This window comes from Canis lupus, chromosome 3 (assembly GCF_048164855.1).
Source record: "Canis lupus baileyi chromosome 3, mCanLup2.hap1, whole genome shotgun sequence".
In the NCBI taxonomy this organism is placed as follows: Eukaryota; Metazoa; Chordata; class Mammalia; order Carnivora; family Canidae; genus Canis; species Canis lupus.
In genome coordinates, this window is record NC_132840.1 from 48,122,964 (window position 1) to 48,150,407 (window position 27,444).

At 48.9% G+C, this 27,444-nt stretch overlaps 1 protein-coding gene across 10 annotated transcripts in view; it reads left to right on the forward strand.

The window, feature by feature from the left end:
• EPN2 (epsin 2) overlaps positions 1-27,444 on the forward strand; it is an 85,303-nt gene that overhangs the window by 20,403 nt on the left and 37,456 nt on the right. For 7 of the 10 annotated variants that reach the window (XM_072820916.1, XM_072820920.1, XM_072820925.1 and 4 more), the window contains 2 exons: positions 16,663-17,427; positions 19,318-19,488. In XM_072820916.1, coding sequence (XP_072677017.1) covers positions 16,833-17,427; positions 19,318-19,488 — 766 coding nt within the window. In that variant the 5' untranslated portion in view covers positions 16,663-16,832. The remainder of the gene's footprint in view (positions 1-16,662; positions 17,428-19,317; positions 19,489-27,444) is intronic. The other 3 variants (XM_072820922.1, XM_072820923.1, XM_072820924.1) reach the window with 1 other exon arrangement.

A 27,444-nucleotide genomic window follows, 5' to 3' on the forward strand; every position in this document is an offset into this window, starting at 1 on the left:
GGCTCAGTGGTTGAGTGTCTGCCTTTGGCTCAGGTCATGATCCCCGGGGTCCTGGGATCGAGTCCCATGTTAGGCTCCCTACAGGGAGCCTACTTCTCCCTCTGCCTGTGTCTCTGCCTCTCTCTGTGTCTCTCATGAATAAATAAATAAAATCTTAAAAAAAAAAAAATTACCCGAATGAAATGGGTTGGCCTTGAAAGCTGGTTGGTGAGAAGGCCTCAGATCGTCCCAGGAGCAGCTTAGGAGTGAGCACCTGGTGATGGTGTGATAGTATGAGAGAGGAGAGAGAGAGCCTCACCTGGTTTAGGGCTGGGCTCATCTGAGTTTTCACAGGAAGTGGTGTGGCTTCATGGAGGGGATGCAGACCTCACCCCAGCTCATGCTCCATGTCACTCACCCTCTCATTTCTCACCTGTAAAATGCCTCCCCTGCAGAATTCTGGGACCTAGGAGGCACTGAGTAAGTTGAGTTGCAGCTGAGCCTGCTGTCACCCAGTGGCTATCCCCTGGCCATCCCCAGGCCGTCCCCAGGGCTCTGGTTCACGGTTTCCTTGTGAGGCATAAATGTGCTGAAGGACTGCCCTGTTCTCATGGCCTGGTTATCCCCAGGGTGGCCGAAGGAGGAGGAGGTTGGTATTGACGTGGCCAGTGAATACTCCAAGGCAAGTAAACAGTTCTTCCTCAGCCTCTGGCGCAACAAATTTCTCAACTGGGGTGTTTTCTGGGCCCAGGAGAAACTGGGCAGATTTGTGTCCACCCTCAGCCCTCCATGCTGGAAACACTCCCTTTTTATTATTTTTCTAAACAAAGTAGGACAATGGCAATGTAAACATTGTTTGAACAAAAGCGTTTGGCTAATGGAGATAAAACCAAAAGGAAAATAGCAACTCTAATTTCTTTTTGGCTTGTGTGTTTTGACATTTGGTAGCATACTTTAATCATTAAGAATTTAAAAAAAAATGACATGGTTTGCAGATTGCTGTTTGTTTTTGCCTGTTCAATTTAGTGTGAAATTGACTCCCAAATCCTCCCCCACCCCATGCCCCCCTCTGCCTAGTCCTGTTTTACTCTTCTTCTGGGTTGGGGGGTATGGTGGCAAGGGGCCACGGGCCCGCTAAGCATGTGGGCAAGCATGGAAACTACCAGAAGGAAAAGCTTTCACCTCCATTCTCACAGCCTGTTCCTGTCCACTGTCTTGTGGTGTCTTGAGGGCTGCCATTCCTATTTCCAGAGAAAATGGACATTCTGTGAGGTGACCGAAAAGTGGTGGGGAGAGCAGCCATCTTTCCAGTCTGCCGAGCCATTATTTCTAAACCACAGTATTGACAGGTCGTGTTTTATATTCTGTATGAGTATTTGGAGGCTTGGTTGGGGTATGGAGAGGAACACAGAGGTGGGGGGGGGGGCAGTGTGTGAGCAGGTGGGGCTGGACTCGGGGCCCGTGGAGTCATTCATCCCTGTGGCAGATGTGTACCAGGCGCTGTGCCAGGCCCTGTGAGGCAGGCAGCAGTGTGGAGACAGTCGAGGCCTCTGTCCCCGAGAGCTACAGTCCAGAGGTCGTGGGAGGAAAGAGAGAGAAGTGGAGGGAGAGCCGGAAGCCCAGGCAGGCAGCAGGTGGCAGATCCTCCAGCAGAGGATCCCTGGTGGGAAGCGGAATTGAGGGTGATGGATTCAGTTTTGTCCTGAGATGAGGGTGGGGGGGTTGGGGGGATGGTAGCCTGCCACAGTGGTACAGGCTGTGATGCAGCAGGTCTGAGACATTCCGTGTTGCCTCCCCTTGAGGGTGTCTAGGCCACTCACTGGTGTCATTAGGAGAAAGCACTGCCCTCCTAGGCACCCACTGCTACTCACAGGACCCAGAAGCATGCTCCTTGCCACAGCCTCTGATCTCTTCTCTGTGCTTGCTGATTAGCATTACCCTCTCCTGTACTGAGGGATTCTCCCGGGTCTCTCATCCCCTCCTGGCACTTGTTGGGCTTCACCCAGTGGCTGCTAGCTTCCTGGGTTGCATCCCTGTCCCTGTTCTCCCCGGTCCTCTCACCTGCCCCTCCCAGGGGAACGTGCAGACCTCAGTATCCCTCCCCAGCCTTAGGTGCCAGCTGCCACTGTGCCTTCCTCATGCTTTGTTCCTATTTGGCCAGCACCTCTACGTGCTTCTTTCATTCTCTTGAAACTTGTATACCCTTCCCACCTTTGTGTTCTATTAAGGCTGCCTCTGTCCTCCTGGCAACATCATCCCGTCTCTCGCACCCCAGACTGATGTTTGGCTGTCAGGGGTTGATTCTCCTGCTTTGTGTTTATGTCTGAGCTCTCCTGCCCTTTCGTTCTGCTGCCACACCCACATTCAGGCCCCAGTTCCCCTCATTGCCTCCCTTGTGGGTTCTAAGTGGTCTTCCTGTCTATATCATCCTCCCATGTCCCCACCCTGGCCCTCTCACCCTGTGTGGCTTGATCAGGATTCCAGAAATACTCTACTGACAGCGTCATTCCTCTGCTCCCAAACAAAACAAAAGCCAACTTCCGTAGCTCTGCTCTAGCAGTATTTCCTAAAATAATTTTAAGTGGTACACAGTTGAATGTTACTCATTTTAAAAGTTATCTTAAAAATGCTGTAGTACTATGGCAGTTGAAAAAGTTCAATATTGAGTTACCATGCGAACCAGCAATTCCACTCTTCAGTGTATGCCCAGGAGAGTTAAAAACATATGTCTGTGCAAACACTTGGACGCAAATGTTCATAGCAGCACTATTCGTAATAGCCAAAGACGGGGAAAACAACCCAGATATCCTCCAACAAAGCAGGTAAATAAAATGTATATCCACACAGTGGAAAATTATTCAGCCACAAAAAGGGATGTATTACTGATAATGTAATGCAACATGGATGAACCTTTCATACATGTTAGGCAAAAGAAAAAGATACAAAAGGCCAAAGGTTGGATGAATTCCATTCATATGAAATGTCTGGAATGGGCAAATCCATAGAGAAAGAACTTAGACAGAGGTCAGGGGGAGGGGAAATGGGTAGTGATTGATAACATGTATACAGTTCCTTCTTGGGGTGATAACCATATTCTGGAATTAGCAGTGATGGCAGTTCATCCCTGTGAATATGCTAAATTGTAAGTGTGAACTGTACACTTGAGGATGGTGAATCTTGTGCTCTATGAATTATATCTCAAAAACAAAATGAACAAAACAATCCCCCCTTCCAAAATGCCATAGCAGTGATACCAGTGATACCTCTTATATGTTATTACTTAAAGTGGGTATTTGAGTTTAAAAGTAAGTAGATTTACAGAAAAATGGTAAATGGACAATAGTGCCGTATAAAGTGAGAATTAAATGACACAGTGCTCTGTGTTAGCCACAGAGCTGTTGTTGTTATTATTATTGGGAGGATATGGCAGAATCTTGAAAGTGAATAACCACAGTTGGCCGGTCCAAATTTTACAGTGTGCTGAATGAGTTCCTGCAGCCTCAGCCAGCCAGCCAGCTCCCTGTGGACTCTGCACTCCGATACACCTTGCTGTCTCTGCTCTGCCTGAATGGCCTTCACCCCTCATACACTTGTTCGTGTCTCATTCTTCAGCAGCATCGATGCAGATGCACTTGACATATCCCACAGCATGTCCTGATCTTGTTTGTAAACCCATCTGTTATACCCCCCGCCTGGCCAGAAATCATGTCTTGTGCCCTCCTAGCAACCACCCCCCACCCCCAGGCCTGTTGGCATTGTTCTTTATAGACTGAGTGTGAAGAATACTTGTTGAACCTGGTATCAACTAAACCATTTATATGTCTGCTCTCTAATGATAAAATGATGTTCTAAATGAAGGAAGCAAAGATATTTTTAAAATACACAGAGAACTTTTGCACACCCTGTAAATGAGCTGAGCAGTTCTACTATTAGAAACATACTCTGGAAGAACTCTGCACGTGTGTCCCAGGAGATACCCTGCACAGTCCAGACTTCAGACATATTCATGATGACAAAAATTTGGAAATAGTTTAGATGTCCCTTGGCAGGAGAGTGAGTGGGTAAATTGTTAAATACGAAAATGTAATGGATGGACCGCAACTTGCCATATGGAGCAATGTGGATGAGTCTAAGAAACACAGTATTAGGGCACCAGGGTGGCTCAGTGGTTGAGCATCTGCCTTTGGCTTAGGTCGTGATCCCAGGGTCTTGGGATCAAGTCCTACAGCAGGCTCCCCTAAGGGGAGCCTGCTTCTTCCTCTGCTATGTCTCTGCCTCTCTTTCTCTGTGTCTCTCATGAATAAATAAATTAAATCTTAAAAAAGAAAAACAAACCCTACATAGTGTTGAATGACAAAAGCAAGTTGTGGAAGGCCGTATATTATTTGGTTTTTAAGCACTTGTGGTAAAATTATCATCTTTTTTAAAAAGCAAGGTACTGAAGAACCCAGAACCCTGGCAGTTGGCCTGGACTAGAGGAAGTAGGGAGGGGAAGGACCCCTCTGGGTGGGCATTGTGGTCATGCTCTAGGCCTTGAGAATGTGGGGGTCACCGGGGCTCCTTTTGTTTGTGCCTCACATGTGGTTTGCACTTAATTCTTTTATATGCATCCAATAGTACATAATAAAAAATTAAGCAAACAGAGGAACAGCTAGAAGACATTAGGGCTTGCTCATGCCTTTTCTGGGGCAGCCTCTGACATTTAAGAGTTAGAAGGAACATTTCCTCCTAATATATCCAGTCAGTATTGCAGAGTAAATAAAACACTGGGAATGTCTCCAGCAGAGGAGGAAAGAGGGAAATAATATTTTTGTTCTGTACCAAAAAAGGAAGTTTACCTTTCAGCATTGAGACCCGGTCTTTTCTGAGTGGTGTTTCAGATGACAACAGCAATTTGAAAGGAATAATGCACACTTCTTAGGTTAAGTTGATGTAACTGATTTAGTAGGAGACATGGTTAGAGCCAAAAAAAACATCATTTCTTAAGGATGTGGGTTCTAAAGAATACAGTTTTAAATTTGAATTTTATTTATTTATTTATTTATTTATTTATTTATTTATTTATTTAGTAGGCTGCAACATGGGGCTCGAACTCACGACCCTGAGATCAAGATCTGAGCTGAGATCAGGAGTCACACTCAATTGACTGAGTCACCCAGGCACCCCTAAAACACTTTAAAAAATTATTTAAAAAAATATATGTATTTGTTTTTAAAAGTTTTATTTATGTATTTGAGAGAAAGGAAATGAACAGGTGGAGGAGCAGAGGGAGAAGCAAGACTCCCTACTGAGCAGGGAGCCCAGATTTAGGGCTCCATCCCAGGATTCCAGGACCATGACCTGAGCTGAAGGCAGCCACTTAACTGAGCCACCCAAGCACCCCTAAAACACAATTTAAAAAATAGTTTTGGAGTCTCTCTGATATTCCAGACTTCTGCCCTGACAAATTTCATTGTATCACCAGCTTGTTAGAACTTACACATTTCCAGGGGAAGCTTTCTTTAAGAGCATTAAGACCCCTTTCCTTGGTTGGCCACACTGATAGGAGCTGGGAATGCCAGGGCCTGATCCTGGTACAGCATTGAACTGCTCTGGGCCTTGACATCTGCTCAGGTGAGTCCTGAAGCCCTTCCAGCTCTAGCATCTTTGCCGCTGCTCACTTGGCTTGGTGAGCTGGCTGGAGAGAGGACCTCTGGGTGAACAGGGGTGTTTTTTCCTTTTAAACATGCAGACAAGAGGCACCTTCCTAGACTTGCAGATTCAGCAGGGACAAATTCATTGCTCTCATGACTTTGGTCACTGAATTGGTCTGAAGCCAGAAGGAATAGAATCACAGACTGGAACCAGAAGCCAGAGGTCTGGGATCAGATCCTGGTCCTAACCCCTGCTGGCAGTGCAGCTTGGGCCACTTTCTGAGCCTCCCAGAGCCTCAGTTTCCTTCTCTGTAAAATGAGGATAATAATAATTGCTCCCTCTAGGACCCTTAGGAAGATTTGATGAGAAGATACGTGTGTTATTAGATCATGCACAGCATACAGTCAGACCTCAGTGTTTGCTAGCTTCTCTTAAGGAGCCTCTTCTCTTTTCTGTTGCTATTCTGTGGCTATTCTATCACAACTACTAGTATCAGAGAATTAGCACATCTGAGACTTTTCTTGGAAAGGCCAGCCACAAAGGGGCAGAGCTGGAATGGGTGACCATGTTTAACAGGTTGTCTTTGTGGTCAGGAAAGAGGTGCTAGTGGACCTACCACCCTGGTAGACCATTAGCCACCCAGCACATTTTTCACCGAGAGGCTTCCATGGGCCTTCCTCTCCTGCTCTGGACGTTCTTCTTGAGTTGTCCTGAGAGATGTGCCAGGTAACAGCCTACAGCTGTACTCACCTTGGTCCTGCCGGGGAGAGGAAGCAGATATTTGGACACCAGTTATCTTTGCCATTGTCTCCCTAGGCACCCCCTCGCTGCAGCTGACAAGTGTAGAAGTAGAGGTGAAGGGGAGCTCATTTATCTGTCTCCGATCTCCCAGCTGGAAAGGCAAGGATGTAGATTCATGTGGTCAGGATAAGAAATTCTCGTTGTAGGGGGGATCCTCGCATGCTGGCCAGGGCTGGCCGGCTTTGCTCTTGAGCCCAGGCTGTCAGGGGCATTGAGTGGTCTCTGCTCTGTGGCACTTATGCTGCCCATGAGTCCTGGGCTCTGGTGATTCTGCTCTTATGTGAGCATCCACAAAGCTCCAGGCATGGCAGTTCCTGCCCATCTGCAGTTTATCAGTGGGTAGTCAGCAAGTGGAACAGGGCAGCTGTTTTGGCCTCCTGTGATAGTGAGCAAAAAGGGAAACAGGAACTGGGAGAATGGCCCCTCGGGTGTTCACTCTGGTGGTCTCTGAATAGACACAATCAGAGATAACTTGTAAAATTTGCTTACTGGTTGCCCCTGGGTTTATCCAGTGCTCACTGTGTGTCAGGCTCTGTTCCAGGCACAGAGGAGAGCAGAACAGGACCCTGCTTTCACAGAGGTCAGGGGGGCACAGGAGAGAAACAAGTGACAAAATGCACAGCAGAGAGCAGGGCTCTGCCGGGAATTGAAGCTGGTGATTGGACAGGGTGACTGGTGGTTCTGGGGAGGCGATATTTAAAGAGGGCTGTAATGAGAAAGCTCGTCTGGTGACCGTCATGGGAAGAATGCAGGCAGAAGAGGCAGCTGGTGGGCAGAGTGCATGGCAGGAGCTGGTTTGTGGCACATAGGTTTCTCTGAAGCGACAGTGAGCAGATTATCGCAGTAATGAGGAAAGTGTTCGGAGAAGAGGGTACAGCACACTGTGGCACAGAGTGAGTTAGCCTTCAGGTCTTCTACCTTCCCCAGGGTAGCCCAGGGCCCAAGTTGAGGATAATTTGGCTTATCCTTTTGTTCCTTTTGCTGAGGTAAGACTGTCCTCTGGTCTCTGGGGCGCTGGCCTGACCCCCACCCCCCCCAGCAGCCCTGGCTGCTGGGGGATGGGTAATGGGCCCAGCCTTGAGGGTCCATCCACACCAGCCGTCACTATCTGACATCTGTGGAAGTAACTCCTCAGCTTCCCACAGAAATCTGCTTCGTTCTTTCACAGCTGTGGCGAGGAGAGTCCAATATGCCCTCCTGGAACAGGAGGTTGAAGGGCAGAGATGAGCAAACCAGTCATTTTCCTCCTGGCTTTGCTTTTATACTTAGAAGGGTGGAAATACCTGTACCTTTCCTGCAAGGCTCCTCTTGCCAAGCATCTTGAGCTCCTTTTGAGAAAAATGTTAGGTCACCACTGTGCCTGAAACCAAGTCTGTGGGGTCCTGGCTAAAGGAACCCCTAGCTTACCCTCACTTTGCTTCAGCTCTCTCTCTTGCTGGCTCCTCAGGGGATGGCGACAGCCCAGGACTTAGTGCCATCACAGTGACCAGCCAGGGCTAAATTAAGCCTGAAATCATGGGAATTCTAAATTTTCCCATGCAGCTCTGCATTTTTTTTTCAAATGTTTCAAGTTGGAAAATTGTACTGATCAAAGTGTAATCCATAGCTGGGCCTGCCCTATGGTGTGGGATGGGTTGTGTAGAGCCATCAGATGCCCCCATTCTGTAGTTCTCAGTCTCTGGGTGGCATTGCTGTCTGTTATTAGTGGGTATTTCTAGTGGCAGAGTCACAGTGTTAGAAATAGAGATTCTCTAGCCTAGGGGTCACATACAAGCTGCCTTGCTGGGAGGAGGGAAGGGTTCTGTGGGCTACCCTTCACACTTCTAAAGGCCCAAGGGAAGCCCTACTGTTTTGCTCACCAGTGAGCCCCATAGACCAAGAGAAACATCTGCCACTAGGCTTGTGGCCAGAATTCTAGCCCTGCAGTCAGTGACCTGTTGTTGGGGCTGGTCAGAAGGTTGGGCTCCCTGTGACACCATGGAGATGGCAGGGGACTGAGCTATTTGTCAGAAAGAGGGTCTTGGGAACTGAAGGGTTTAAGAAGAGCATCTGTTCTACCCTATCATTTTAGAAGTGAGGAGCCTGGTCACTGGTTCACTTGGTGCCTCAGAATGGTCACAGCTCCGGACCTAGATCCCCAGTTTCCTGTCTCCTGAATCTGTGCATCTACAACACCACATTGTTTGCTTTTGGCATGATTTAAAGAATGCTGTCTGTGATTGGTCATTTGCAAAACTACTCTAAAGAACAGAAGAGAGAGATAAGGAGCAGTAAAGAATTCTTTTTTCCTTTATGGCATGTTTATGCATCGACTTGGTCCACCTGTCAATGTGTTTGATCCTTGACCCTGTGCGAGAGAGGAGGCACAGCTCCATACACCCTGTCTCCTGAATCAGGGAGTGAAACTAAGTGGCTGTGTCAGATGGCCAGCGTGCAGCCAGAATGACCAGAGCAGGTCTCCTGACCCTGGTTCACATGATATATATATGTATATATGTGTATATATATGTGTGTGTGTATGTACATATACATATTTATATTTATTAAAATATTTTATTTCTTTATTTGAGAGAGAGAAAGTGTGTGTACAGGAGTGCACAAGTGTGGGGAGGGAGAGGGACAAGCCGACTCCATGCTGAGCACGGAGCCCAGAACGCGGGGCTTGATCCCAAGACCCTGAGATCACAACGTGAGCCAAAACCGAGTCAGATGCTCAACTGACTGAGCCACCCAGGGGGCCCCCTGGTTCACATGATCTTTAAAAATGACCGCATCTCAATACCTATGTAATCTGCACCCACAGGGTGTTGCTCTTCTCTGAGACTGTGTGCTTGGGGCCTGTTTTTAAGGAAAAATGAAATTCCTTGTGTGTGTTTTCAGTACTTCTGCTTTTGGAAAAATTAAGAACACATAAAGTTATAGGAGACTGTCTGACTTTTTCCAGTGACTGTCAGATCCTGGCAGAGGCTGCCCAGGAGGCTCTCTGTGGGAGGCCCTCCCTCCTGCCTTGGGGGAGGGCTGGCACTGCCCAGCATGGGGGACGGGGGCCCTTCAATTCCCCCTGGTGGCAGATTAACAGACACAGGCTTGGACACCTGCCCTGGGCTCTTCCTCCCCTAGAAGGGAGCAAGGGGAGGTGCATAAGCTATTTAGCCTGACCCGCTTTATCATCTGGAAGTCATGTCTAAAATGTTTGTTTTCCCTCAAAACCCTTTGAGTATACGAATGCAGTGGATTTTTGTTTTGTTTTGTTTTGTCTTTTTTAGTCCCATTTTTTGGATGGTGATATAAAATTTGATTGCTCTGTTCAGTTAAACGAAGAGAACATTTCTTTTTTTCTGGTGAATGTAGAGGATGTTTTTTTGTTTTGTTTTCTCCTTTTCATTTCTCCCCTCTGTGTGAGCATTGGTTATGAGGCTCTGAGTTATTGCTAGCTTGGTTGATGCAGAGTCATAATAGTCCTTTCTCTTTTCGGCTGAAATGATGACTGTGGAGAAGAATGTGGCACTGTCCATATTGTCCTAACTGGACCCGTTGTCTTCTGGGAAGCTGGCTCCATTTGGTCATGTGAGCTGTGGTCTCAGCTACCCCCTGACTGAGCCTCCTTGTAATGGTCGTGGTACTCTTCTCCCCACTGAGAAGGTGGAGATGCTTCCTCATGCATGGATTGCATGCAAAGGAAAATTAAAGTCAACTAATCAAGGCTTGCACAGTGTTTCACAAACTTAATGCTTGTGTGTGTCATATGGTGACACTGTGGCACTTCCTTCAAGATACTTAAGTCACCATGGGAGCTTGGTCAGATCCTCTCAGTGCTGCCTCCAGTTGCTGTGTGTATGGAATTTTGAATCATCTCCCCAGGAGCTTTCGATATATGGCTGAGAGTGAGCCCCACTGGTGCAACGCTGCAGGAAAGGTGGCAGTACCTCCTTCCCGCAGCCCTCCCTGTCATTTGCCTTAAGACATGTGAGGTACATGTGATGTCATAGGAGGCCGCCAGGCACAGATAGTTTGAGCTGTCATCTGCGGAGGTGACTTTCTGATCATTTCACTCAATGACATTTACTGATCTTGACTGGACTGTCACAGCCAGTATCAGTTGACCCATGACTGGTTTTGGGGAGTAGGGAGAAACAGTTGTTGCTCTTCTCTCATAGCTGGTCTTGACCCTGATAATGGTCCCTGATCCCTGAAAAGCCACTGCCAAAACTTCCTTAAGGATGTGGGGAGACCACAATGGATGGGGGGAGTATCCTGCCTCTGTGTCCCAGAAGCACAGCGGCCGAGAGTCCTGCAGGCTCTGAGCTGGGACCCACCTGGGCTGCTCTGAATGCCCGAGAGGGCCTCTTATTTCTGTCCTGATGGAACTGTGGATTCGGAAAGAATTTCCCCACCCAGTTCCACAAACCCTTGAGTGGGTTTTGATGGAATTCTTCTTGCCTCCAGGGACCACACTCTAGCCTTGGAAGTTTTTGTTTGTTTAGTTTTGTCCTGTTGGCCTGTTTCATTCAGTCTAATTCCAGTCTCCAGTGTCTTTTGAATTCTGGTTGTATTTTCAAACATGCCAGAATTTTTCTTCCCCAGCTTGCCCCCTGTAAATGTGATGATCCAGCTCTCACTTTATGGGTCACCATCATAGGCCACTCTGAAAAGAGTGTTGGCCAGACCTTGGCCCAGGTGACAGGCCTCCCTGGGAAGGACGCAGCTTCTCGGTCAGCCTGAGCTCACAGGTCAGGTGTGACTGAGCAGAGTCTGGTTGGTATCCCTGCACTTCTCTGTGAGGCCCTGTTGGAGGCTCTGGTGAAGGGGGCCCTCGCTGTACATCTGGTTTTCAGCTGTGGCCGGCTTTTCTGCTCTCAGGACGCTCGTTGCACAGCGCACAGTGCTGTAGGTTATAGATGACCATGTGGGCTCCAGCTGCTGATTATGCAGGGAATGAATGGCTTCAGGCACAAGTGGACGTAGAGGTTCCAGCCGTGTTCTCTGTCACTCTTTCTCCTGCCCTTTGCTCTGTTTTCTCCAGCATCACTTTTAAACTTAGGGAAACCCAGGCCCTGTGGTAGCTTCTAACAGCTCAGACAGCCCAGCCTGGATCGTCCACCTGCTCCTGGTCGAGCCACCGTGGTGGGGGCCTGTGGTACTAGGATTGGTGGAGCCTGGACTGGGCCTGTGCCTGGCCATGTCCCCTATAGAAGACCAGGGATCTTTCTCAGGAGGATATAGATGTTGCATAGGCAGAAACAGCAGGTTCCGTTTCCAGGACAGAAACGAAATATTCCTTTGGCTTAAAGAACCTTTTCTAGTACTGGAACCTGACTGTACAAAAATGAGTGTTCCCTTCCATACCGAATAGACAGGCTTTTGATGCAAAGTCTTCAGAGCTCCCGAGGGCCTTTTGGAAGACCTGACAGAGATGTGCATTGCACATGGTGAGACTTCCCTAGGCCAGCTGAAATACTCAGCTTCTTTGCCTTTTTTTGGGTTTTATCAACTCAGTGAGGTTACTGGTGGTTATCACGTGAATCAGAAGCCTTGATTCTTAATAAAATGAATGGTTAATACAGTTTCAAAACAGGCTGTTCAGGGCTGGGGCTAGAGTGGGGCTGGAGGTAAGGTAGGGGCCCCTGGTCATCCCATCCAGGAAAGTAAATGGACGTCCTCTGGCTACTGTGCAGAAAAATGCATTTGCTTTGAATAGAAATTCCAACTTGTCTCTATCCAGAAAATATTTAAAGTTGTAACAGAATTGTACAGATTTTATCTCTTATGTAATGAAATAGTTCTAAGTAATTCCTGATGATAGACCTCAATTTGTTTTATTTTTTAATTTTTACAGTTTTTAAAGTTTCTTTTTAGGGAGAGCACATGTGAGCAGCGAGTTGTGGGGGGAGAGAGAGACTCTCAAGCCGACTCCACGCCCAGTGCAGAGCCAGACATGGGGCTTGATCTCATGACCCTGAAATTATGACCTGGGCTGAAATCAAGAGTTGGACACTTAGCCAACTGAACCACCCAGGCGCCCCGATAGAACTCCCATTTCTGAAGGCATTTCTAGATACTGATGTTTTTATGGCATTTGTCCCCTGGGTTGTCAGTCTTTAATTCATGAAAACAACCCCCCCCCTTTTTTTTTTGCCATCTTGGCTTAAACTTTAACAAAGTTTATTTTTCCCTCTTGTTTTGGCAGTCCCCAGCACCACCCCCCATCCTCCCGCCTTCTCCATATCTGAGTGGAAGCTTCTTTCTTTTTCTTTTTTTTAAGATTTTATTTATTTATTCATGAGAGACACACAGAGAGGCAGAGGGAGAAGCAGGCTCCATGCAGGGAGCCTGACATGGGACTCGATCCTGGGTCTCCAGGATCATGCCCTGGACTGAAGGCGGTGCCCTGAGTGGAAGCTTCTAATAAATGATGGGGTGTTTGTGAGCTGACCACAGCTTCCCAAGCTTGAGTGAAGAGCTCAGGCGGTAACACACGATCCTCTGCTAGTTAGTTCAAGGCTCAGCAAGCTGGAAACGGAAGAAAACTGGCAGATTGAGAGGGAAAGTTTGGGAGGCGGAGCATGCACACCGTTCAAAAAAGCAATAACAAAACAAAACTTAGGTTCTGGAAATAGCACAGGGTGTATCCTTGAGAATGGAGAGTGTTCAGGCCTGGCTTTTGGGAGGGAGTGCCTGACAGATGTTTGCTGGGAGAAGAGATATTTAGGTGTTGACAGTCTGGTCCTGAGGTTGAGGGGGAGAAGTTTTAAAATGGGAAGAGTGCGGTCTGAGGTCCACATGGACAAGTATGATGGAGCCACCCAGGTCCCTGTCTTGGAGCTGCCTGGGAGAGCCTCATGTGCACACAGCCAGGGCTATGGTCCTGCAGCCCACTCATGTGTAGCTGGCTTCTCTCATGGCTGGAATTGGAGGTGTCAAGTCTCCAAAGTCTCCGGCAAGGTGCGTCACCCAGATGGCCTTGAATATGGTTTTATGGAGGCGCCTTTGGTGTCCTTTTCTCCTATCAGGAATTTCCTATCCCCTGATCTCCTCACCATGTACCTGTCCTGAAAGCCGCTCTTGTCTATAGCTTTAAGAAAATAGCAGGTAGCCATTCAAATGATAAAGTCTTTATATATTTTTCTGACTGTAAGAAATGTTTTATTAGCTTTTTTCTTTTTCTTAAGCCCTAAATAGTTGAAAGAGTCTGCTAACAGATGTCTTTGCAAGCTGAGCCTGTTAGAGAAAACCCCTGCCTTGGTTCCTAGCCCTGATTTCTCAGTTCGGAACTCCTTTCCCAGAGGAGCTCTGGCCCTTGATCAGAAGAATTGATGTCTTTTCTTTGCCACCGAAGGCCTAGGAGGCTCAGTGGGTGCCCTGGCTGGTTGGGCCTCATGGCCTCTCCCTGACCTCTCCCTAGGAGGACACTGGGTCTCAGATGGCTGGACCAGAAGAAGGGCAACACAGCCTGGGGCATCGTTTCTCCCTCAGGAAATTATTTTGTTTTTTTTTTTTTTCAATATATTGCCAACTGTTTGAGGCCTTTTTACCAGGAAGACCATTTGCTGTGATGCTTAGTCAAAGCTGCTTCCTGACCTGTAGGAAGGTGGCTGAGGATCTCTTCATCAGTGGATCTCAGCTCCTCCTGCTTCTCAGAGGGTGGGATGGTCATACCTGCCGTGCACCAGATGGAGTGACAAATGGAAGTGCTTGGTGATCCCTGGCACATCCTAGAGCCCCTGGGCATTAAGTACATCTGAATGTTACCGCTGTTTTTGATGAGTGTTTGCACTTTAAGCTGGGAGATGCTCATTAAAAAATCAAAGTGTTCTTTTTGGCTTTTTAAGGCCCATCCCATCTCTGCCAGCAGTGAATGTTGCTGTGAATGAAAAACCAAACTAAATCAAATGTGCAGTTCACCGGGAAAATTTTTATCCCTGGTCCTTTGACAGGCTTTAGAGGATTTATGAGAGCTGGCCAGATCAGTGGAGAGGCAGAGCATGCCGGCCTTCTGCCGAAGCCCCATTCTGTGGCTTCAGGTGGAGACAGAATTCTTGGCATATTTGAGGCTGGATAGGAGGCCTTGTTAGCCATAGCAGATGTATTATTGATTGTCACCAGGATGAAATTTTATGAGCTGTCTCTTATTTGTATGGTCATATGTGATAAGTGATCTTTGTGTTTCCTGTGGCTCCCCTCACCTCTAACTTTTTTGTTTACTTATTTATTTCTGTGGATGTTCCCACTGCCTGTCAGAGGCTTTAGATGAGGACGGAGGAGGCCATCCATTGTTTCTCTGGCAGAAGCAGCACCACAGCTCACAGCTCGATGGAGAGTAAGGGTCCTGCACGAGGAGGGAGGAAGTAGCAGGCCCCTGGCTGCATGGGCTGCTTTGGAGGAGGTGACCTTAGTCAGCAGACCTCGTGACTTGAGGTCCCCGAGCTCCCCATCTCTACCTTACTTGGAGGGTTTTCCTGAGCAGTAAGTGAAGTAGAGCCAGGTCCAAGGCTCCTTGACAGCCAGAAGAGCCCAGAATGAGCCCCACAGGTGGTAGTGGGAGATAGGCAAGGGGAGGGTTCTGGCTTGCGTCCAGACCCCAGCTATGCTGCTCTATCTTGGGCAATCCCCGAGTCTTCTGGACCTCAGTTTCCTCATTTTATGGATGAAGAATAGTCTGCATTACCACTTCCTCCCACCCGTCAGGTCTTTTCAGCTTTGAAGACATACTCAGAGTTATTTCTGGCCGAAGCTCCTTCCCTCACCTGCCTTCGCAGCCCCCAACAGCCAGCTGCACCCTCAGGTGCCCTGTGCTCACTTCTATCCCCTGCCAGACTGTGGCCTTTCTGAGGACACGGATGCTGTTGTTCATCTGTTTTGTAAATTCATTCACCAGCATTTACATCCGTGTCGGGCATATTGTTGGGTGCTCACTGGTGAACAAGAAAGACCAAACTCATGGGCCAGAGTCAACTGTCAGAAATGCAGACCCTGCTCGAGCTCAGTAAATGTTTCTTCTATGGAGTAGGAATTTGTGTTTGTGGCATAGGGCTGGGAGGGTCTGTTAATGTGAAATCCTGGGCCTCAGTTTTTCCCCTCTCTGAAGTGAGGCGAAGAGAGAATTTCTACGGTTGTATTAGCTCAGGCCAGGTGCTGGAGACTTTGAAAGCTGGTGGAGGGCCTTGGCTGTGCTCTCTAAGAGTAGTTGGAAACCTTTATAAAAAGTCAGGAGAAAAGTGGTCACAGAAAATGCCCGGGGCAGGTAGAAGCACAGTGGACCAAAGCCAGGCGTTGAACGATTTTAAAGGCATAGACAGGCATTTTAGGGGCACCAGGCAGGCTCAGTTGGAAGAGCATGTGACTCTTGATCTGCGGGTTGTGAGTTCAAGCTACACGTTAGGTGTAGCGATTATTTATTTTTAAAAATTTTATTTATTTAGGGCAGCCCCGGTGGCGCAGCGGTTTAGCGCCGCCTGCAGCCCGGGGTGTGATCCTGGAGACCCGGGATCGAGTCCCACGTCGGGCTCCCTGCATGGAGCCTGCTTCTCCCTCTGCCTATGTCTCTGCCTCTCTCTCTCTCTCTGTCTCTCTCATAAATAAATAAATAAAATCTTTTAAAAAAATTTTATTTATTTAATCATGAGAGACAGAGAGAGGGGGTGGGGGGAGAGGGGCAGAGAGAAGCAGGCTCCATGCAGGGAGCCTGATGTGGGACTCCAGGACCACGCCCTGGGCCAAAGACAGGCACTATACCTCTGAGCCATCCAGGGATCCCCTGTAGTGATTACTTTAAAAGGGGGGCATAGATAGGCATTTTTGGGGTAAGATATACCTGAAATGAGAGGCTTTCTTGCTCCCACACATAATTTAAAATTTATCAGAACCAGCTTCCCCCAGTGTTAGGATTCTTCTGTCTCTGGCTTTTGCCACGTAGTGAAAATACAACCCACAGAAGAGCCATGCCAGTGGAAGTGTTTTGAAAATAGAACAACAGTTATAATGTTTATTTCTTGTCTGCCAAACGCTTAACCTTGAGTTTAGATTTTATTCACTATTAACTTGTAATACTGATCTTGTCATAATTTTGAAAAGAAGATGGATCTCTTTCCTCCTTGAGAGGCTGGAGTGTGTGTACTCACCCTCCCCCCGCAACCCCACCAGACCTTGGTACCTGCCTTTTTTTTTACAAAAAAGACTGAGCCAGAATCTGTTGTCTTGAAGGAGCTCATGCTACAGGGAGTGTGTTTCTTTTATTCTTTCTTTCTCTAGGTCATGGCTTCTGGCTTCTCGGACCTGAGGCTCCAGCGGAGGAAATGACCGTCCGAGATCTTGTTCCATACCTGTTACAGAGACTGAACCTTCACAGGGCACGAACTTCCCTGGCATAGGAAAGTCTCTCTCTTTGAAGGGCTTTTACCTTTGTCACAAAGACCATAAAAATGGCGACTTCCTCTATCAGACGGCAAATGAAAAACATTGTGAACAATTATTCAGAGGCTGAAATAAAAGTGCGAGAAGCCACGTCCAATGATCCGTGGGGCCCGTCCAGCTCTCTGATGACGGAGATCGCTGACCTGACCTACAACGTGGTGGCTTTCTCAGAGATCATGAGCATGGTGTGGAAGCGGCTCAACGACCACGGCAAGAACTGGCGGCATGTGTACAAGGCGCTGACGCTGCTGGACTACCTCATCAAGACAGGCTCCGAGCGGGTGGCCCAGCAGTGTCGGGAGAACATCTTTGCCATCCAGACCCTGAAGGACTTCCAGTACATTGACCGTGACGGCAAGGACCAGGGCATCAATGTACGCGAGAAGTCAAAGCAGCTGGTAGCCCTCCTCAAGGATGAGGAGCGGCTGAAGGCCGAGAGGGCCCAGGCTCTCAAAACCAAAGAGCGCATGGCCCAGGTGGCCACCGGCATGAGCAGCAACCAGATCACCTTCGGCCGAGGCTCCAGCCAGCCCAACCTCTCCACCAGCTACTCAGAGCAGGAATATGGCAAGGCCGGGGGGTCGCCGGCCTCCTACCATGGCTGTGAGTAGGGGAAGTGCTCCCCACCCCTTGCCAGAGTATTGTCGGTTACAGGCCCAGAAGTACTGGGCGACAGGCAGGGTGGGTGCCCTCGGGCTAAGCCAGAGCTCGCATCTTTCCTCTGTTCTCAGCTTTTGGCAGCCCAGACAACAATGCCAGTGATCTGCACCCAGTTACAGTTATGGGACTGGGGGTTGTTTGGTCCCTTGGCTGCTCTGGCTTAGAGATCTCAAGACCCTCTGCCACTCTGTGGTCTGATTCAGTACATCTGGGCAGGGCCAGCCATCCTGGAGTGGGTCTGCTCTGCCCCTCTTCCTGCTCAGAGAAGGTTTGGAGCCAAGCAATTGGCCTGTTGCACAAACTGTGGGGAGTTGATGGTGTTTGGTAGGTGGAGGAAATGAACGCTCCTTTTTGATAATTTTGTTTCTTTAATCTCCTATTAAATGTCCCAGTGACTGGGCTGTGGGTCTCCTGACTGGCTCAGTGTTATTCTCCTTCAGCAATCACAGGGCAGTGAGAAAGGATGTTTCTGTCTCAGTGAGAGAGGGAGAAGGCAGAGACCTCTGCAGGTGGTAGCATGAGCGGGGCCTCCTCTTTCAACATGTGGACGACAGCTCCTAGTGATTTGCTTGCATGGCTGGGTCTGCACTGGGTGGGGCTACTCTCTTTTTCTCATTTGTGCATGTGGGCAGGGACACACACAGCGGAAGCTGGGTCTTAGCCCCACATTCGGACGAGATTTCAGGGAAGGGAAGTGGAGTTCGGGGCCTGATGCCAGCTGGTCTCTGTGAGCCATGTTGGCGTCCTGGCCATTCACTAAAAGTGGGCCCGGGAACCGGTGCCTCTCAGCTTTCCCAGTGCAGTGTCAAGATAGGTCGCCCTGGGTGCCTGTTGGGGTGGGGGAGGTGCAAATTGTATCTTCTGGCTGTAAAAACAAAAGTGCAGGCCCCCATACACTCTTTCTTTTTGGAATCAGTAACGCTGTGTCAGCAGAACAGAACATTTTTTTCTTTTTAAAGGAAGTTGTCGCCCAGCAAACTCCTGTTGATCCTTATTTATTAGTCAGTGGCTCTGTTACTAGGCCACCTCCTGATGTTTCCTGCTCGCAGGCTTCAGTTTGACATCGTACTGCCACCAGCAGCATTTTGAGAAATGTGTCGATTGGGAGATTTGCATACCCAAGTCAGACTGTCTCTAGGAATTCCAAATTATTATCAGGCTTGGACAAGTTAGCATTTTTCTTGACCCTGTTTCTAGTTAGTTGTTTCCCTCTTAGTTTGAACTGTTTAAGGGAAGGTTGCAATCTTCACGAAACTACCTGAAACAAAATGTGACCTGCATCTCCTTCTGGGTCAGGTTGCACCAAAAATTGAAGATTGCCCTGTGACAAGCGAAGTTGTTTATCTCATGCCGCCTCTCCATCCCCAGAAAAGGCCCGTTGTGGGTCGAGTTGGTCTCACACTGCCACGGCTGTCTCTTTGGGAAGCGGCTGTCTGTGCTGTTCAGTCACGGGAAGCAGCTCTGCGCTCCATGTGCCTTTTACCATCATTTTTCTCAAGAAGCCAGAGGATACAAAGCAAGGGCTGAAACAGCATCCCATTCATCGGTAGCTTGTGGGATGGTGCAGGTGCAGGAGCCTGGGGGTCTGGATCGGGCCCCAGTCACAGGTCCTCTGGGCCTTCTGCTGGGCTGGCTGCTGCTGCCACAGTCCCAGCTCTGACGTTTCTGGTTCCCTCAGACCTTGAGCTTGGGCTACATGTTCAGGGTCGGAATTGGTCAACACTGCCTCTGAGCGTGTCGGGCTTCGGTCTCGGCCCGCAGTCTGCCACTCCCACTCCCTCTAATGGCGTGTCTCTCTCTGTGTGTATGTGTGTGTGTGTCCCTGCCTGACAGCACCCGAGGCCTCGCTGTGTCCCCAGCACCGTGCAGGGGCTCCGCTGGGTCAGAGCGAGGAGCTGCAGCCGCTGAGCCAGCGCCACCCCTTCCTGCCGCACCTGGGGCTGGCCTCCCGCCCAAATGGTGACTGGTCCCAGCCCTGCCTCACTTGTGACCGCGCAGCCCGAGGTGGGACGGCGGTTTGCTTTTCTCCTTCCTAGAAATGCTGGGCAGCTTGCTGGGGGTGTGCTTGTTGCGGCAGTACAGCCAACTCTCTCCCTGTCTCCTCCTGGGCCTCTCGGTGGACCCGAGAGGTGGACCCCCCAGCCTCCTGCGGACCCAGGGTCCCTTTCTTCCTTTCTACCCAGGAGCTCCCCTCCAACCATCATATGTCATTTGTTAGAAGTTCTTCTGCCTTATGGGTAAGGTATGGGTAAGGTGATTGTCCATGCTTTCCCTATGTCCCCATGCCCTGAAAAATTGGAGGGTGTGGTGGGGTCCGCTACTTGGCTTGAAGAGCCAGAAAGGTACAGTTTAAATCTGATAATGCCAGGCAGAGCCGAGGGCCTCGGGGGACAATCGTTGGAAGCCTTCGTCCTTGATGCAGTGATGATATGTGCCTTGACGAGAACAAAATGGGACTGTTCTTGCTTATCAATTAACTGCCGTCCTTCCAGAAATCCCCATTACCGTGGTAAACAGAGAGTTAGCTGTACTGTCAATTCTAGGTCACACTGTTTGAAAGATACCTAATTCAATGGGCAACTAAAAGTGGGGCTTCTCTTTTGACTAATTAATAATGTATCCTGGTCAGAGTCTACAACTGTTGCAGGTTAAACTGGAAACAGATTTTTTTCCCCTGTGGCCTACAAGAAAATGTTCTTAGTCTGATCTAACCCCCAAATGGGGCTCCCTCTATAGAGGTGGGGGAACTGTCTGTTCTCTTCTGCTCTTACTAAAAGGGGCACCAGCTAGGAGCCTTTGTGTGACTTCCCTGACAAGGTGGTCAGCCTTTATTCAGCCCTGGAAACAGTTACTGTTCATTCATGCCTCATTAATATTACAGCTTGTTTGACTTGGGTATTTGTGTGATGACTATATTTAGCTCTGGGATATTTTCCTTTGTGCTCCTGTCTTCCCCTAACAATTTATACTGGATTTTGTGAGGAGGGCCAGCTTTTGCACTGCAAAGAATGCAAAAGGCCGAAAGCATGTTTTGAAGGATCATCTAGAGGCCCTTGAGTCACATGCTGTTTCTTCCACCAGATCTTTGGGGGCTGTTCTGGGCAGGTTTCCCTTGTCCCCCAGGACTCTCAGATCCCCCTTTGTTTTTCCCAGCTTCCATTCAGTAACTGGGAGGGTCAGTTTTGAATCTTGTGTTCACCTGGCTCTTCTGGTGGCAAATTGGCTTTCCTGGGACATTTGCATATTAACCTGCCTGAGCTGAACTGCTTTCCCTCCCACCCTGGCCAGAACACACCCTGTGCCACCAGGCCAGTCTTGGTCCTGTCTGGTTCTTTCCACTTGGGTGCCTCCCTTGCACTCATACATCTGGCAAGTTGCTCCAGGTATACAGCTCTCAGGGATTTCTCTTCTTCAGCTCTGGTAGGAATTAAGGAGCAAAACAAGTAGGTCTTTTCTGACAATTTCTCCTGTCCCAGAAGAATTTTGGGACAAAATATTAACACGGTGTCACATTTCATCCTTGCACTGTTTAGCATGTGCATCGCTCTCCATAACTCATACCCTGCCCATCCTGGAGGCAGTGGGGGGCAGGGGGCAGGACCCTGGCCTGTGATGGCTTTTTGGTCTTCCTTGGCACCTAAAAGATGTTCAGCGTAAGGTAAGTGCATGATATACTATTGTCAGCTGATTTAGTTTGGACATACCGGCCCAGGATGCAGCAGTGGAGGAGTCACACTGACACCGGCTGTTTAGGGACTGGTCTTGTGAAATGCAGGCCTGGGGCAGGGGAGATGCAGGAGCACACTTAGGACCCCAGGCCCTGTGGGGGTGGCCTCGTGGGCGCGGGGGAGGGGAGGCAGACTGCCTAGAGGCTTCATGGCCTAGCAGGCACTGTGGGTAGGCTCCTTATGCCTGGGCTGCTGCTCTGACCCACAGTAATCATGTTGATGTTTGAGGGCACTTTCTTTTCATATACCATGTCCATTGATCCTCCCTATACCTCCTCCCGCCCTTTCACCTCCCACGTGCATCTGTAGATCTGACCTTGGAAACCTCTCAAATTCTGTCTTTCATCTCTAGTTCCATGGCCTCAATTCAGTGTCCGCTTTCTGGTTGGTTTCTTGCTGTTAGCCTCCCCCATTCGTGTCCACCTTCCACTTTGACAAATGATACGCTGACTCTGGGTCTTGGAGAACTCTTCTAAATTGCAGGGATCTCCTAGTGTCCAGTCCGGAGCCTTTGACATGGGAGACAACTCCCCTGACGGCCCTGGGCTGCCTTGTTAGCTTAGCTGTGCTGGTGTGTGCCTGGAGGATGGCTCCCAGGCCCTCTCTGTGAAGCCTGCCCTGGTTGCACTCTGGCACCCGTGTTCCCTTGTTCACTCAGCCAGGGTGTATAGAGCTCATGTTGTGTGCCAAAGCACAGAGCCATCTGCCCCTGCTCACAGGAAGAGACAGGCATGATCTGCATGTTACAGCATGAGTGCTCTGGAAAAGAGACAAAAACCAAACGACCCAGCCCAGCATGAGGAGTAGGGAGGGTGGTCTATGGTGTGAAGGAGGGTATCAGGATAAGCCTTATTGAGAAAGTGATGTTGGAGCAAGGGTCATAGGGGAATGAGGAGTATGCTGTGTGAAGGTTTACAAGAGCATTCAAGGCAGAGGGTGGGAGCAGCAGTACAAAGTCCCTGAGGTGGAGGGTGTTTAGGTGCATTTGCAGACCAGGAGGGCAGCTGGTGTGGCTAAAGCTGAGAAAAGCAGAATGGCAGATGAGGTCAGGGCAGGGGAAAGGTGGAAGGCAGCTTCTTAAACTGTCTCTGGCAGGGAGCAGTTGTTTCCATTTTTGATGGTCTCAAACTGATACTTTTGTATCAGTGTTTAGACTTGTTAGCAATGTCAGATTGCTCTAAAGGTTTCTAACTGCTTTCTCTCCTCACTGTGCTTTTTCCTCTGGCTCTGTACTGGGTGGGGAAGCCACTACTCCTATCCAGGGCAGAGGAAGGGGGATGGCACGAGGTGGACCTGACGGGGCTGTGGAGGTCTGGGGATATCATTAAGGGGAGCCAGCAAGCTTGCTGCAGGACTGGACAGGGGTGAGGGAGAAGTTAAGGACTACCCACTAAGCAACTGGGAGATGGGTGGTTGTGAGTGGAGTAGTTTGGTGCAGAGGTGGGGTTATGTTCTGGACATGTCAGGATGTCTGCTAGACACGCAGGTGGAGGGATGGAGAAGGTCTGAGAAGTCTAGGACTTGGAGAATTCTGGGCTGGAGAGGCCTTCAGCTCTTTGGCCTTATTCACCTGGCATTCATGTTTCCTTAACATTTTTGTAATCCCTGGTGCCCCGGCTGCCCTTCCCACCCAAGGCTGGGCCCTGGGCTTGCCTCTGTTGGCTGCTGACATTTTGACATTAGCTGGTGCTCAGGATTGCTATGTGCATGGAAAGCTAAGGCCTTTCAGGGTGAGAGGTTGGGGTTTACCAGCGATCACACAGATAGGGCAGCTCTCCAGAGTGGAGCAGGATGTGAGCCCCCTGCCTGTTACCCAGTCCATCATCCTGCCCTCAACTCTGTCCACCCTCTTACATTCTACAGGGCTGGTCATGACATCCAGCAGGCTGTGGAGAGATTGCAGGTCTTGGGGTTGTGGGAACCCACCTCAAAGTGGCACAGGGGGTTGCGAAAATCCACCTATGAGTCCAGGTGGAGACCTGAATATGAGATTGCCACTGTCCTCTGACATGCACGCTCCAAAGTCGGGAATGGATCTCCCATGCCCCTCATCTCTCTCCTGGGTTGGCCTCCCTGGATGGAGGCTGGTGAGGGAAGGAAGGAGCACCCAGTCCGTCAGCCTCCAGAGCCAGAGCCACGCTTGCCTTGCTGCAGCATGAGCATATCCTGTGTTGTTTGGTGCCTTGGATTTCTGGGTGGGAGGCCAACTGCCAGTATTCCTGTTCTTAGAAAAAGAAAAGAAAAAGGAACCAGGAAGACAGAGAATAGAAATGCTCTTTGCCCTCTGATTTCCTCAGATAAATCAGAACCAACCTGAAATCCCAGCACCAAAGTGGGCAGTGGTGCACTTTGTGTAAGCACTGCTGCCACCTGCGGCCAGGCATGGTGCTGTCCTGGCGGATCCGCTGTCTTGGTGACACCCTTGGCCCTTTGGTTGATGGGGAGCAGCCACCTGTGGTGTAGCTCAGCTCTGCTCCCAGGAGAGTGTCAGTGCTTCCTCAGACCAGCCCTTTTGGGCTGGGAGCTCCTCACACAGGGCTGCACCCCCTCACACTGTGGACAGTGATTCACCAAATGATTACTAGAGATTACAGGCATTTTGTTTATTTGCCCTCCTTCACTCCAAAAAGGATTGGAGTTGGCTTACAAAACGTAAGCAATACCAGAGGATTAAATATATACAAGGAATTGGGGCAAAAGGAAAATAAAGGTGAGAAAATAAGCTAAGGCCAGAGTCCCATATGAGTGCCAGAGATGGATCCAGACTTTGCTTTGACTTTCTCAGCCACCAGCACCAAAGAATAATTCTTCTTGAGTTGCTGAGCAAGAGTCTAAGATCCAGATGAGATCCAGGAAGGCCAGGCACTCCCTGTCCGGGGGAGTGGGCCGCAGGGCCTGAGAGCAGCTTGTAAGCAAGCCTTCAAGGGGAGCCCCGGGTCTTGATTGTATCCCCACAGCAGGGCTGCCTGAGCCAGCCCTGAGCCCCACTCTGCTGGCCTGGCATGAGTCCAGGGGAGCTCATGGTTTCTCAGGGAGGCGGGGGTGGGGTGGGGTGGGATTGTGGGGGGACGGTATAGCTTACTCCCTCTGCAGGTGCTCAGCCATTCTTAAGCCCATTAGGGAGGGTCTGAAAGCTGCCATGTGCACTGTTGAACATGTGTGTTTGAGAAGGCCTTCCCAGAACTCTCCAGGGAAGCTGGTTCTCCACAGCAGGGGATTTCGGGAGTAAGCCGGAGTCACCGTGGCCCCAGCCCTGCCAGGCAGTCTATGGGAGTGGAGCTGGAGCATGTAAACACATGTACACGCACAAGAGGACATCTTAATATGGATTAGGCGTCAGAGAAAGGGAATGCTACATAGGTCTTTTTTGGAGAACTTGAGGATGTGGGAATATATAAGAACAATATATTACTGTTAAAAAAAAAAAAAAAAGAATCAAACACAGCCAGCATGTCCATCGGAAGCCTTCCTGAGGTGTGGCCTTGTGGGGAGCCTGGGTCAACTGAGGCCTCCTGAGAGTGTGGGAGGTGCAGGGCTAAGTGACACTGCCCAGGAATGGAGTGGGGGGGGACACTCCCAGGGCTGAGAGGTGGTTGGTGGCTGACAGCCAGGTAATTCCCCAGTTTCAGGAAAGGCCAGGGACAGCTGCCTGGTGAAGAAGGTTCCCAGCCCTCAGGGACCTTTCACCTGGTGGCAGATTGTTCTTCAAGTGAGATGGAGATGGAGTAGGACTCTGATGGGAGATGGGATTCATTTGACTTCTTTTTTTGCCTCAGGGGACCCCTGCATTGCAGACAGGCAGCCAGGCTGGCAGCCCCAGGCAGAGGCGGGTGCCAGGCTATCAGCATTAGCTTACTCTGGAGTTAATCTCTTCAAGTGAAGATAGAATCACAGAGGAAGCTGCTCAGTAATGCCAGTAGTCCCACGGAGGCGGCAGTGTTACTGACACCTCTGTATGAGCATCAGACACTAAAGATGCTTATTCTCACCACAAGGGCTGAGTCCTGAGTGGGGTCTGAAGGGCCAGGTGAGGCTGCCACTCAGCTCGCAGTTGCTAGTGGTAGCCAGAAGGCATACTCCTCATCCCTCTTCTGTCTTCCCCTGTGACTGGTCCATCTACTGCTCCCAGTTGCCTGTGGAGGCAGGGGAGGCACATTCTTAAGGACATGGAGATGAACTTACCCAAATCCACTCTGTCAGAAGTAATAAAGCTGGAATTTGAACCCAGATTTTCCAGAGCTCTGGTATGCCTACTTTCCAACCAAAAAAGTGGTATTTAAATTGTTCTACAAAATAGATGAATATACAATGTACACCTATTGCAATTTTAAGATTGTATGGCCCATCTCATGGAAAGCTTTTTTCTTTTATGGTTTTTAAAACCAGGGAAACCTATTTAAAGTGTTATGTAATGGGGAGCCAGATTTTTTGTAAAGATTTTATTTATTTATTCATGAGAAACAGAGAGACAGAGAGGTAGAGACAGAGACAGAGGCAGAGGGAGGAGCAGGCTCCATCCAGGGAGCCTGATGTAGGACTTGATCCTAGGTCTCCAGGATCATGCCCTGGGCCGAAGGCAGCACTAAACTGCTGAGCTTCCCAGGCTCCCTGGGAGCCAGATTTTAAGGAGCTCCTGTGATTGTCCAAGAGTATAAGATGGAAACAGTTATCCAAATTGCTGATTGGGAATTAGTAGTGAAGAGTCAATGTTGACTTATGCCATAGAAAGTTGAATTATGAATATGATATTTGTATCTGTCCATTTGTCATTAGAGCAACCTTTGTAGTATAGGTAAACAGAATGTTGTTTTTAAGCTCTCAGTGGAGTATGAAACAGGGAAAAGAAGGTTTAAGTCAGAATGGACGACATTCACATAGCTGTGACAGTGTCTGAGGTCATGGCTGCCCAGTGACTAGTTTCAAATATTCAACTTCAAGGGGGAATTTAAAAATTATCTAAATAAAAATAACAAGGAAGGTCTCAGATAGGTTTATTTTCCCATATAAAGAGAAATCTAACTTGTAATCTCTATAGATCATGTTGCTCTCTTTTGTCTTCACAGTATTTTTTACTATCCAAAATTATCATTCACTTTATTTTCTGCATCCCTGCACATTCTAGATCACACTCCCAAGAGCGGGAGCCTTGTCTGTGCTCAGTGCACACAGGGCCTGACCCAGGAGACATGTTCAGTAAACGTTTACTGAATGAACAGTACTTACTAACGGTACTTACTAAACACTAAATAAACCCTAACAACACCTTCTCCTATATTCTCTTCCTCCCTCCCTCCCTCCCTCTCTCTCTCTTTCTCTCTCTCTTTCTTCTTTTCTTTTCTTTTCTTTTCTTTTCTTTTCTTTTCTTTTCTTTTCTTTCTTTTCTTTCTTCTTTTAAGTGGGCTTTTCCAGAAATAAACACTTTACCTATTTGTGCAGTTTCTTGATGCTTTGAGTTCAGCAACAGTATAATTCATAGACACCAATTTTTGTTCAGTAATAAAATGCTATTCCTCATTTTGCCAGCTGCCTCTTCTCTTTTCCCAGAGCCACTTGCCCTTGAGCTGCCTGCCTAGGAGCTTTGAAATGTCCCAAAATGTCCCAAAGCCCAAACCACACACCTGACCAGTGAAGTCAGAGCCCCTGGGATGGGCCCAGGCTTCACAGTGGGCAGAAGTTTCTGGTGATTGTGGTGTGTGCCTGCGGTAGGCACTGCTTTTCCAGCGGTCTATTCTGTGTCAGCTTTCGTTGAGCTAAGGCATTCTGTTCCTCCCCTCTCTCCAACTGTTGGGCAGTAGCAGTGCCCTTTCAGAAAGTTGCAGTCAGCAGGCAATACTTTCAGCAGCTTGAAATTGATGTTGTCAATTGAATTAGTCTCCTCCTGCTGACTGCCAGCAGAAAGCTTAGTCCAGCTGTGGGGAATAACCAGTGTCCTTCTGACCAGCTCACTCGGTGGCCCGCTTCTCCACTGCTAACTGATAAGCACGGTGTGGACGTGAAAAGAAACCTCTGGGTTTTGCATTAGAAAAGTACTATGTCCATTCATGTTAGTGTACCAAGTGCAAAAAGAAGACACATATTCTATAATCTTACCATGCAATGACAACTGCCCTTCACATGTGGGTGTATTTCCTTTTGGACTTTTTTCTACCCCCCTTTTTTTTTTTTTTTTTTACAGGATTGCATACTCATTAATGCAACTCCGCATCCCTGCTTTTTGTCTCATAACACTGTA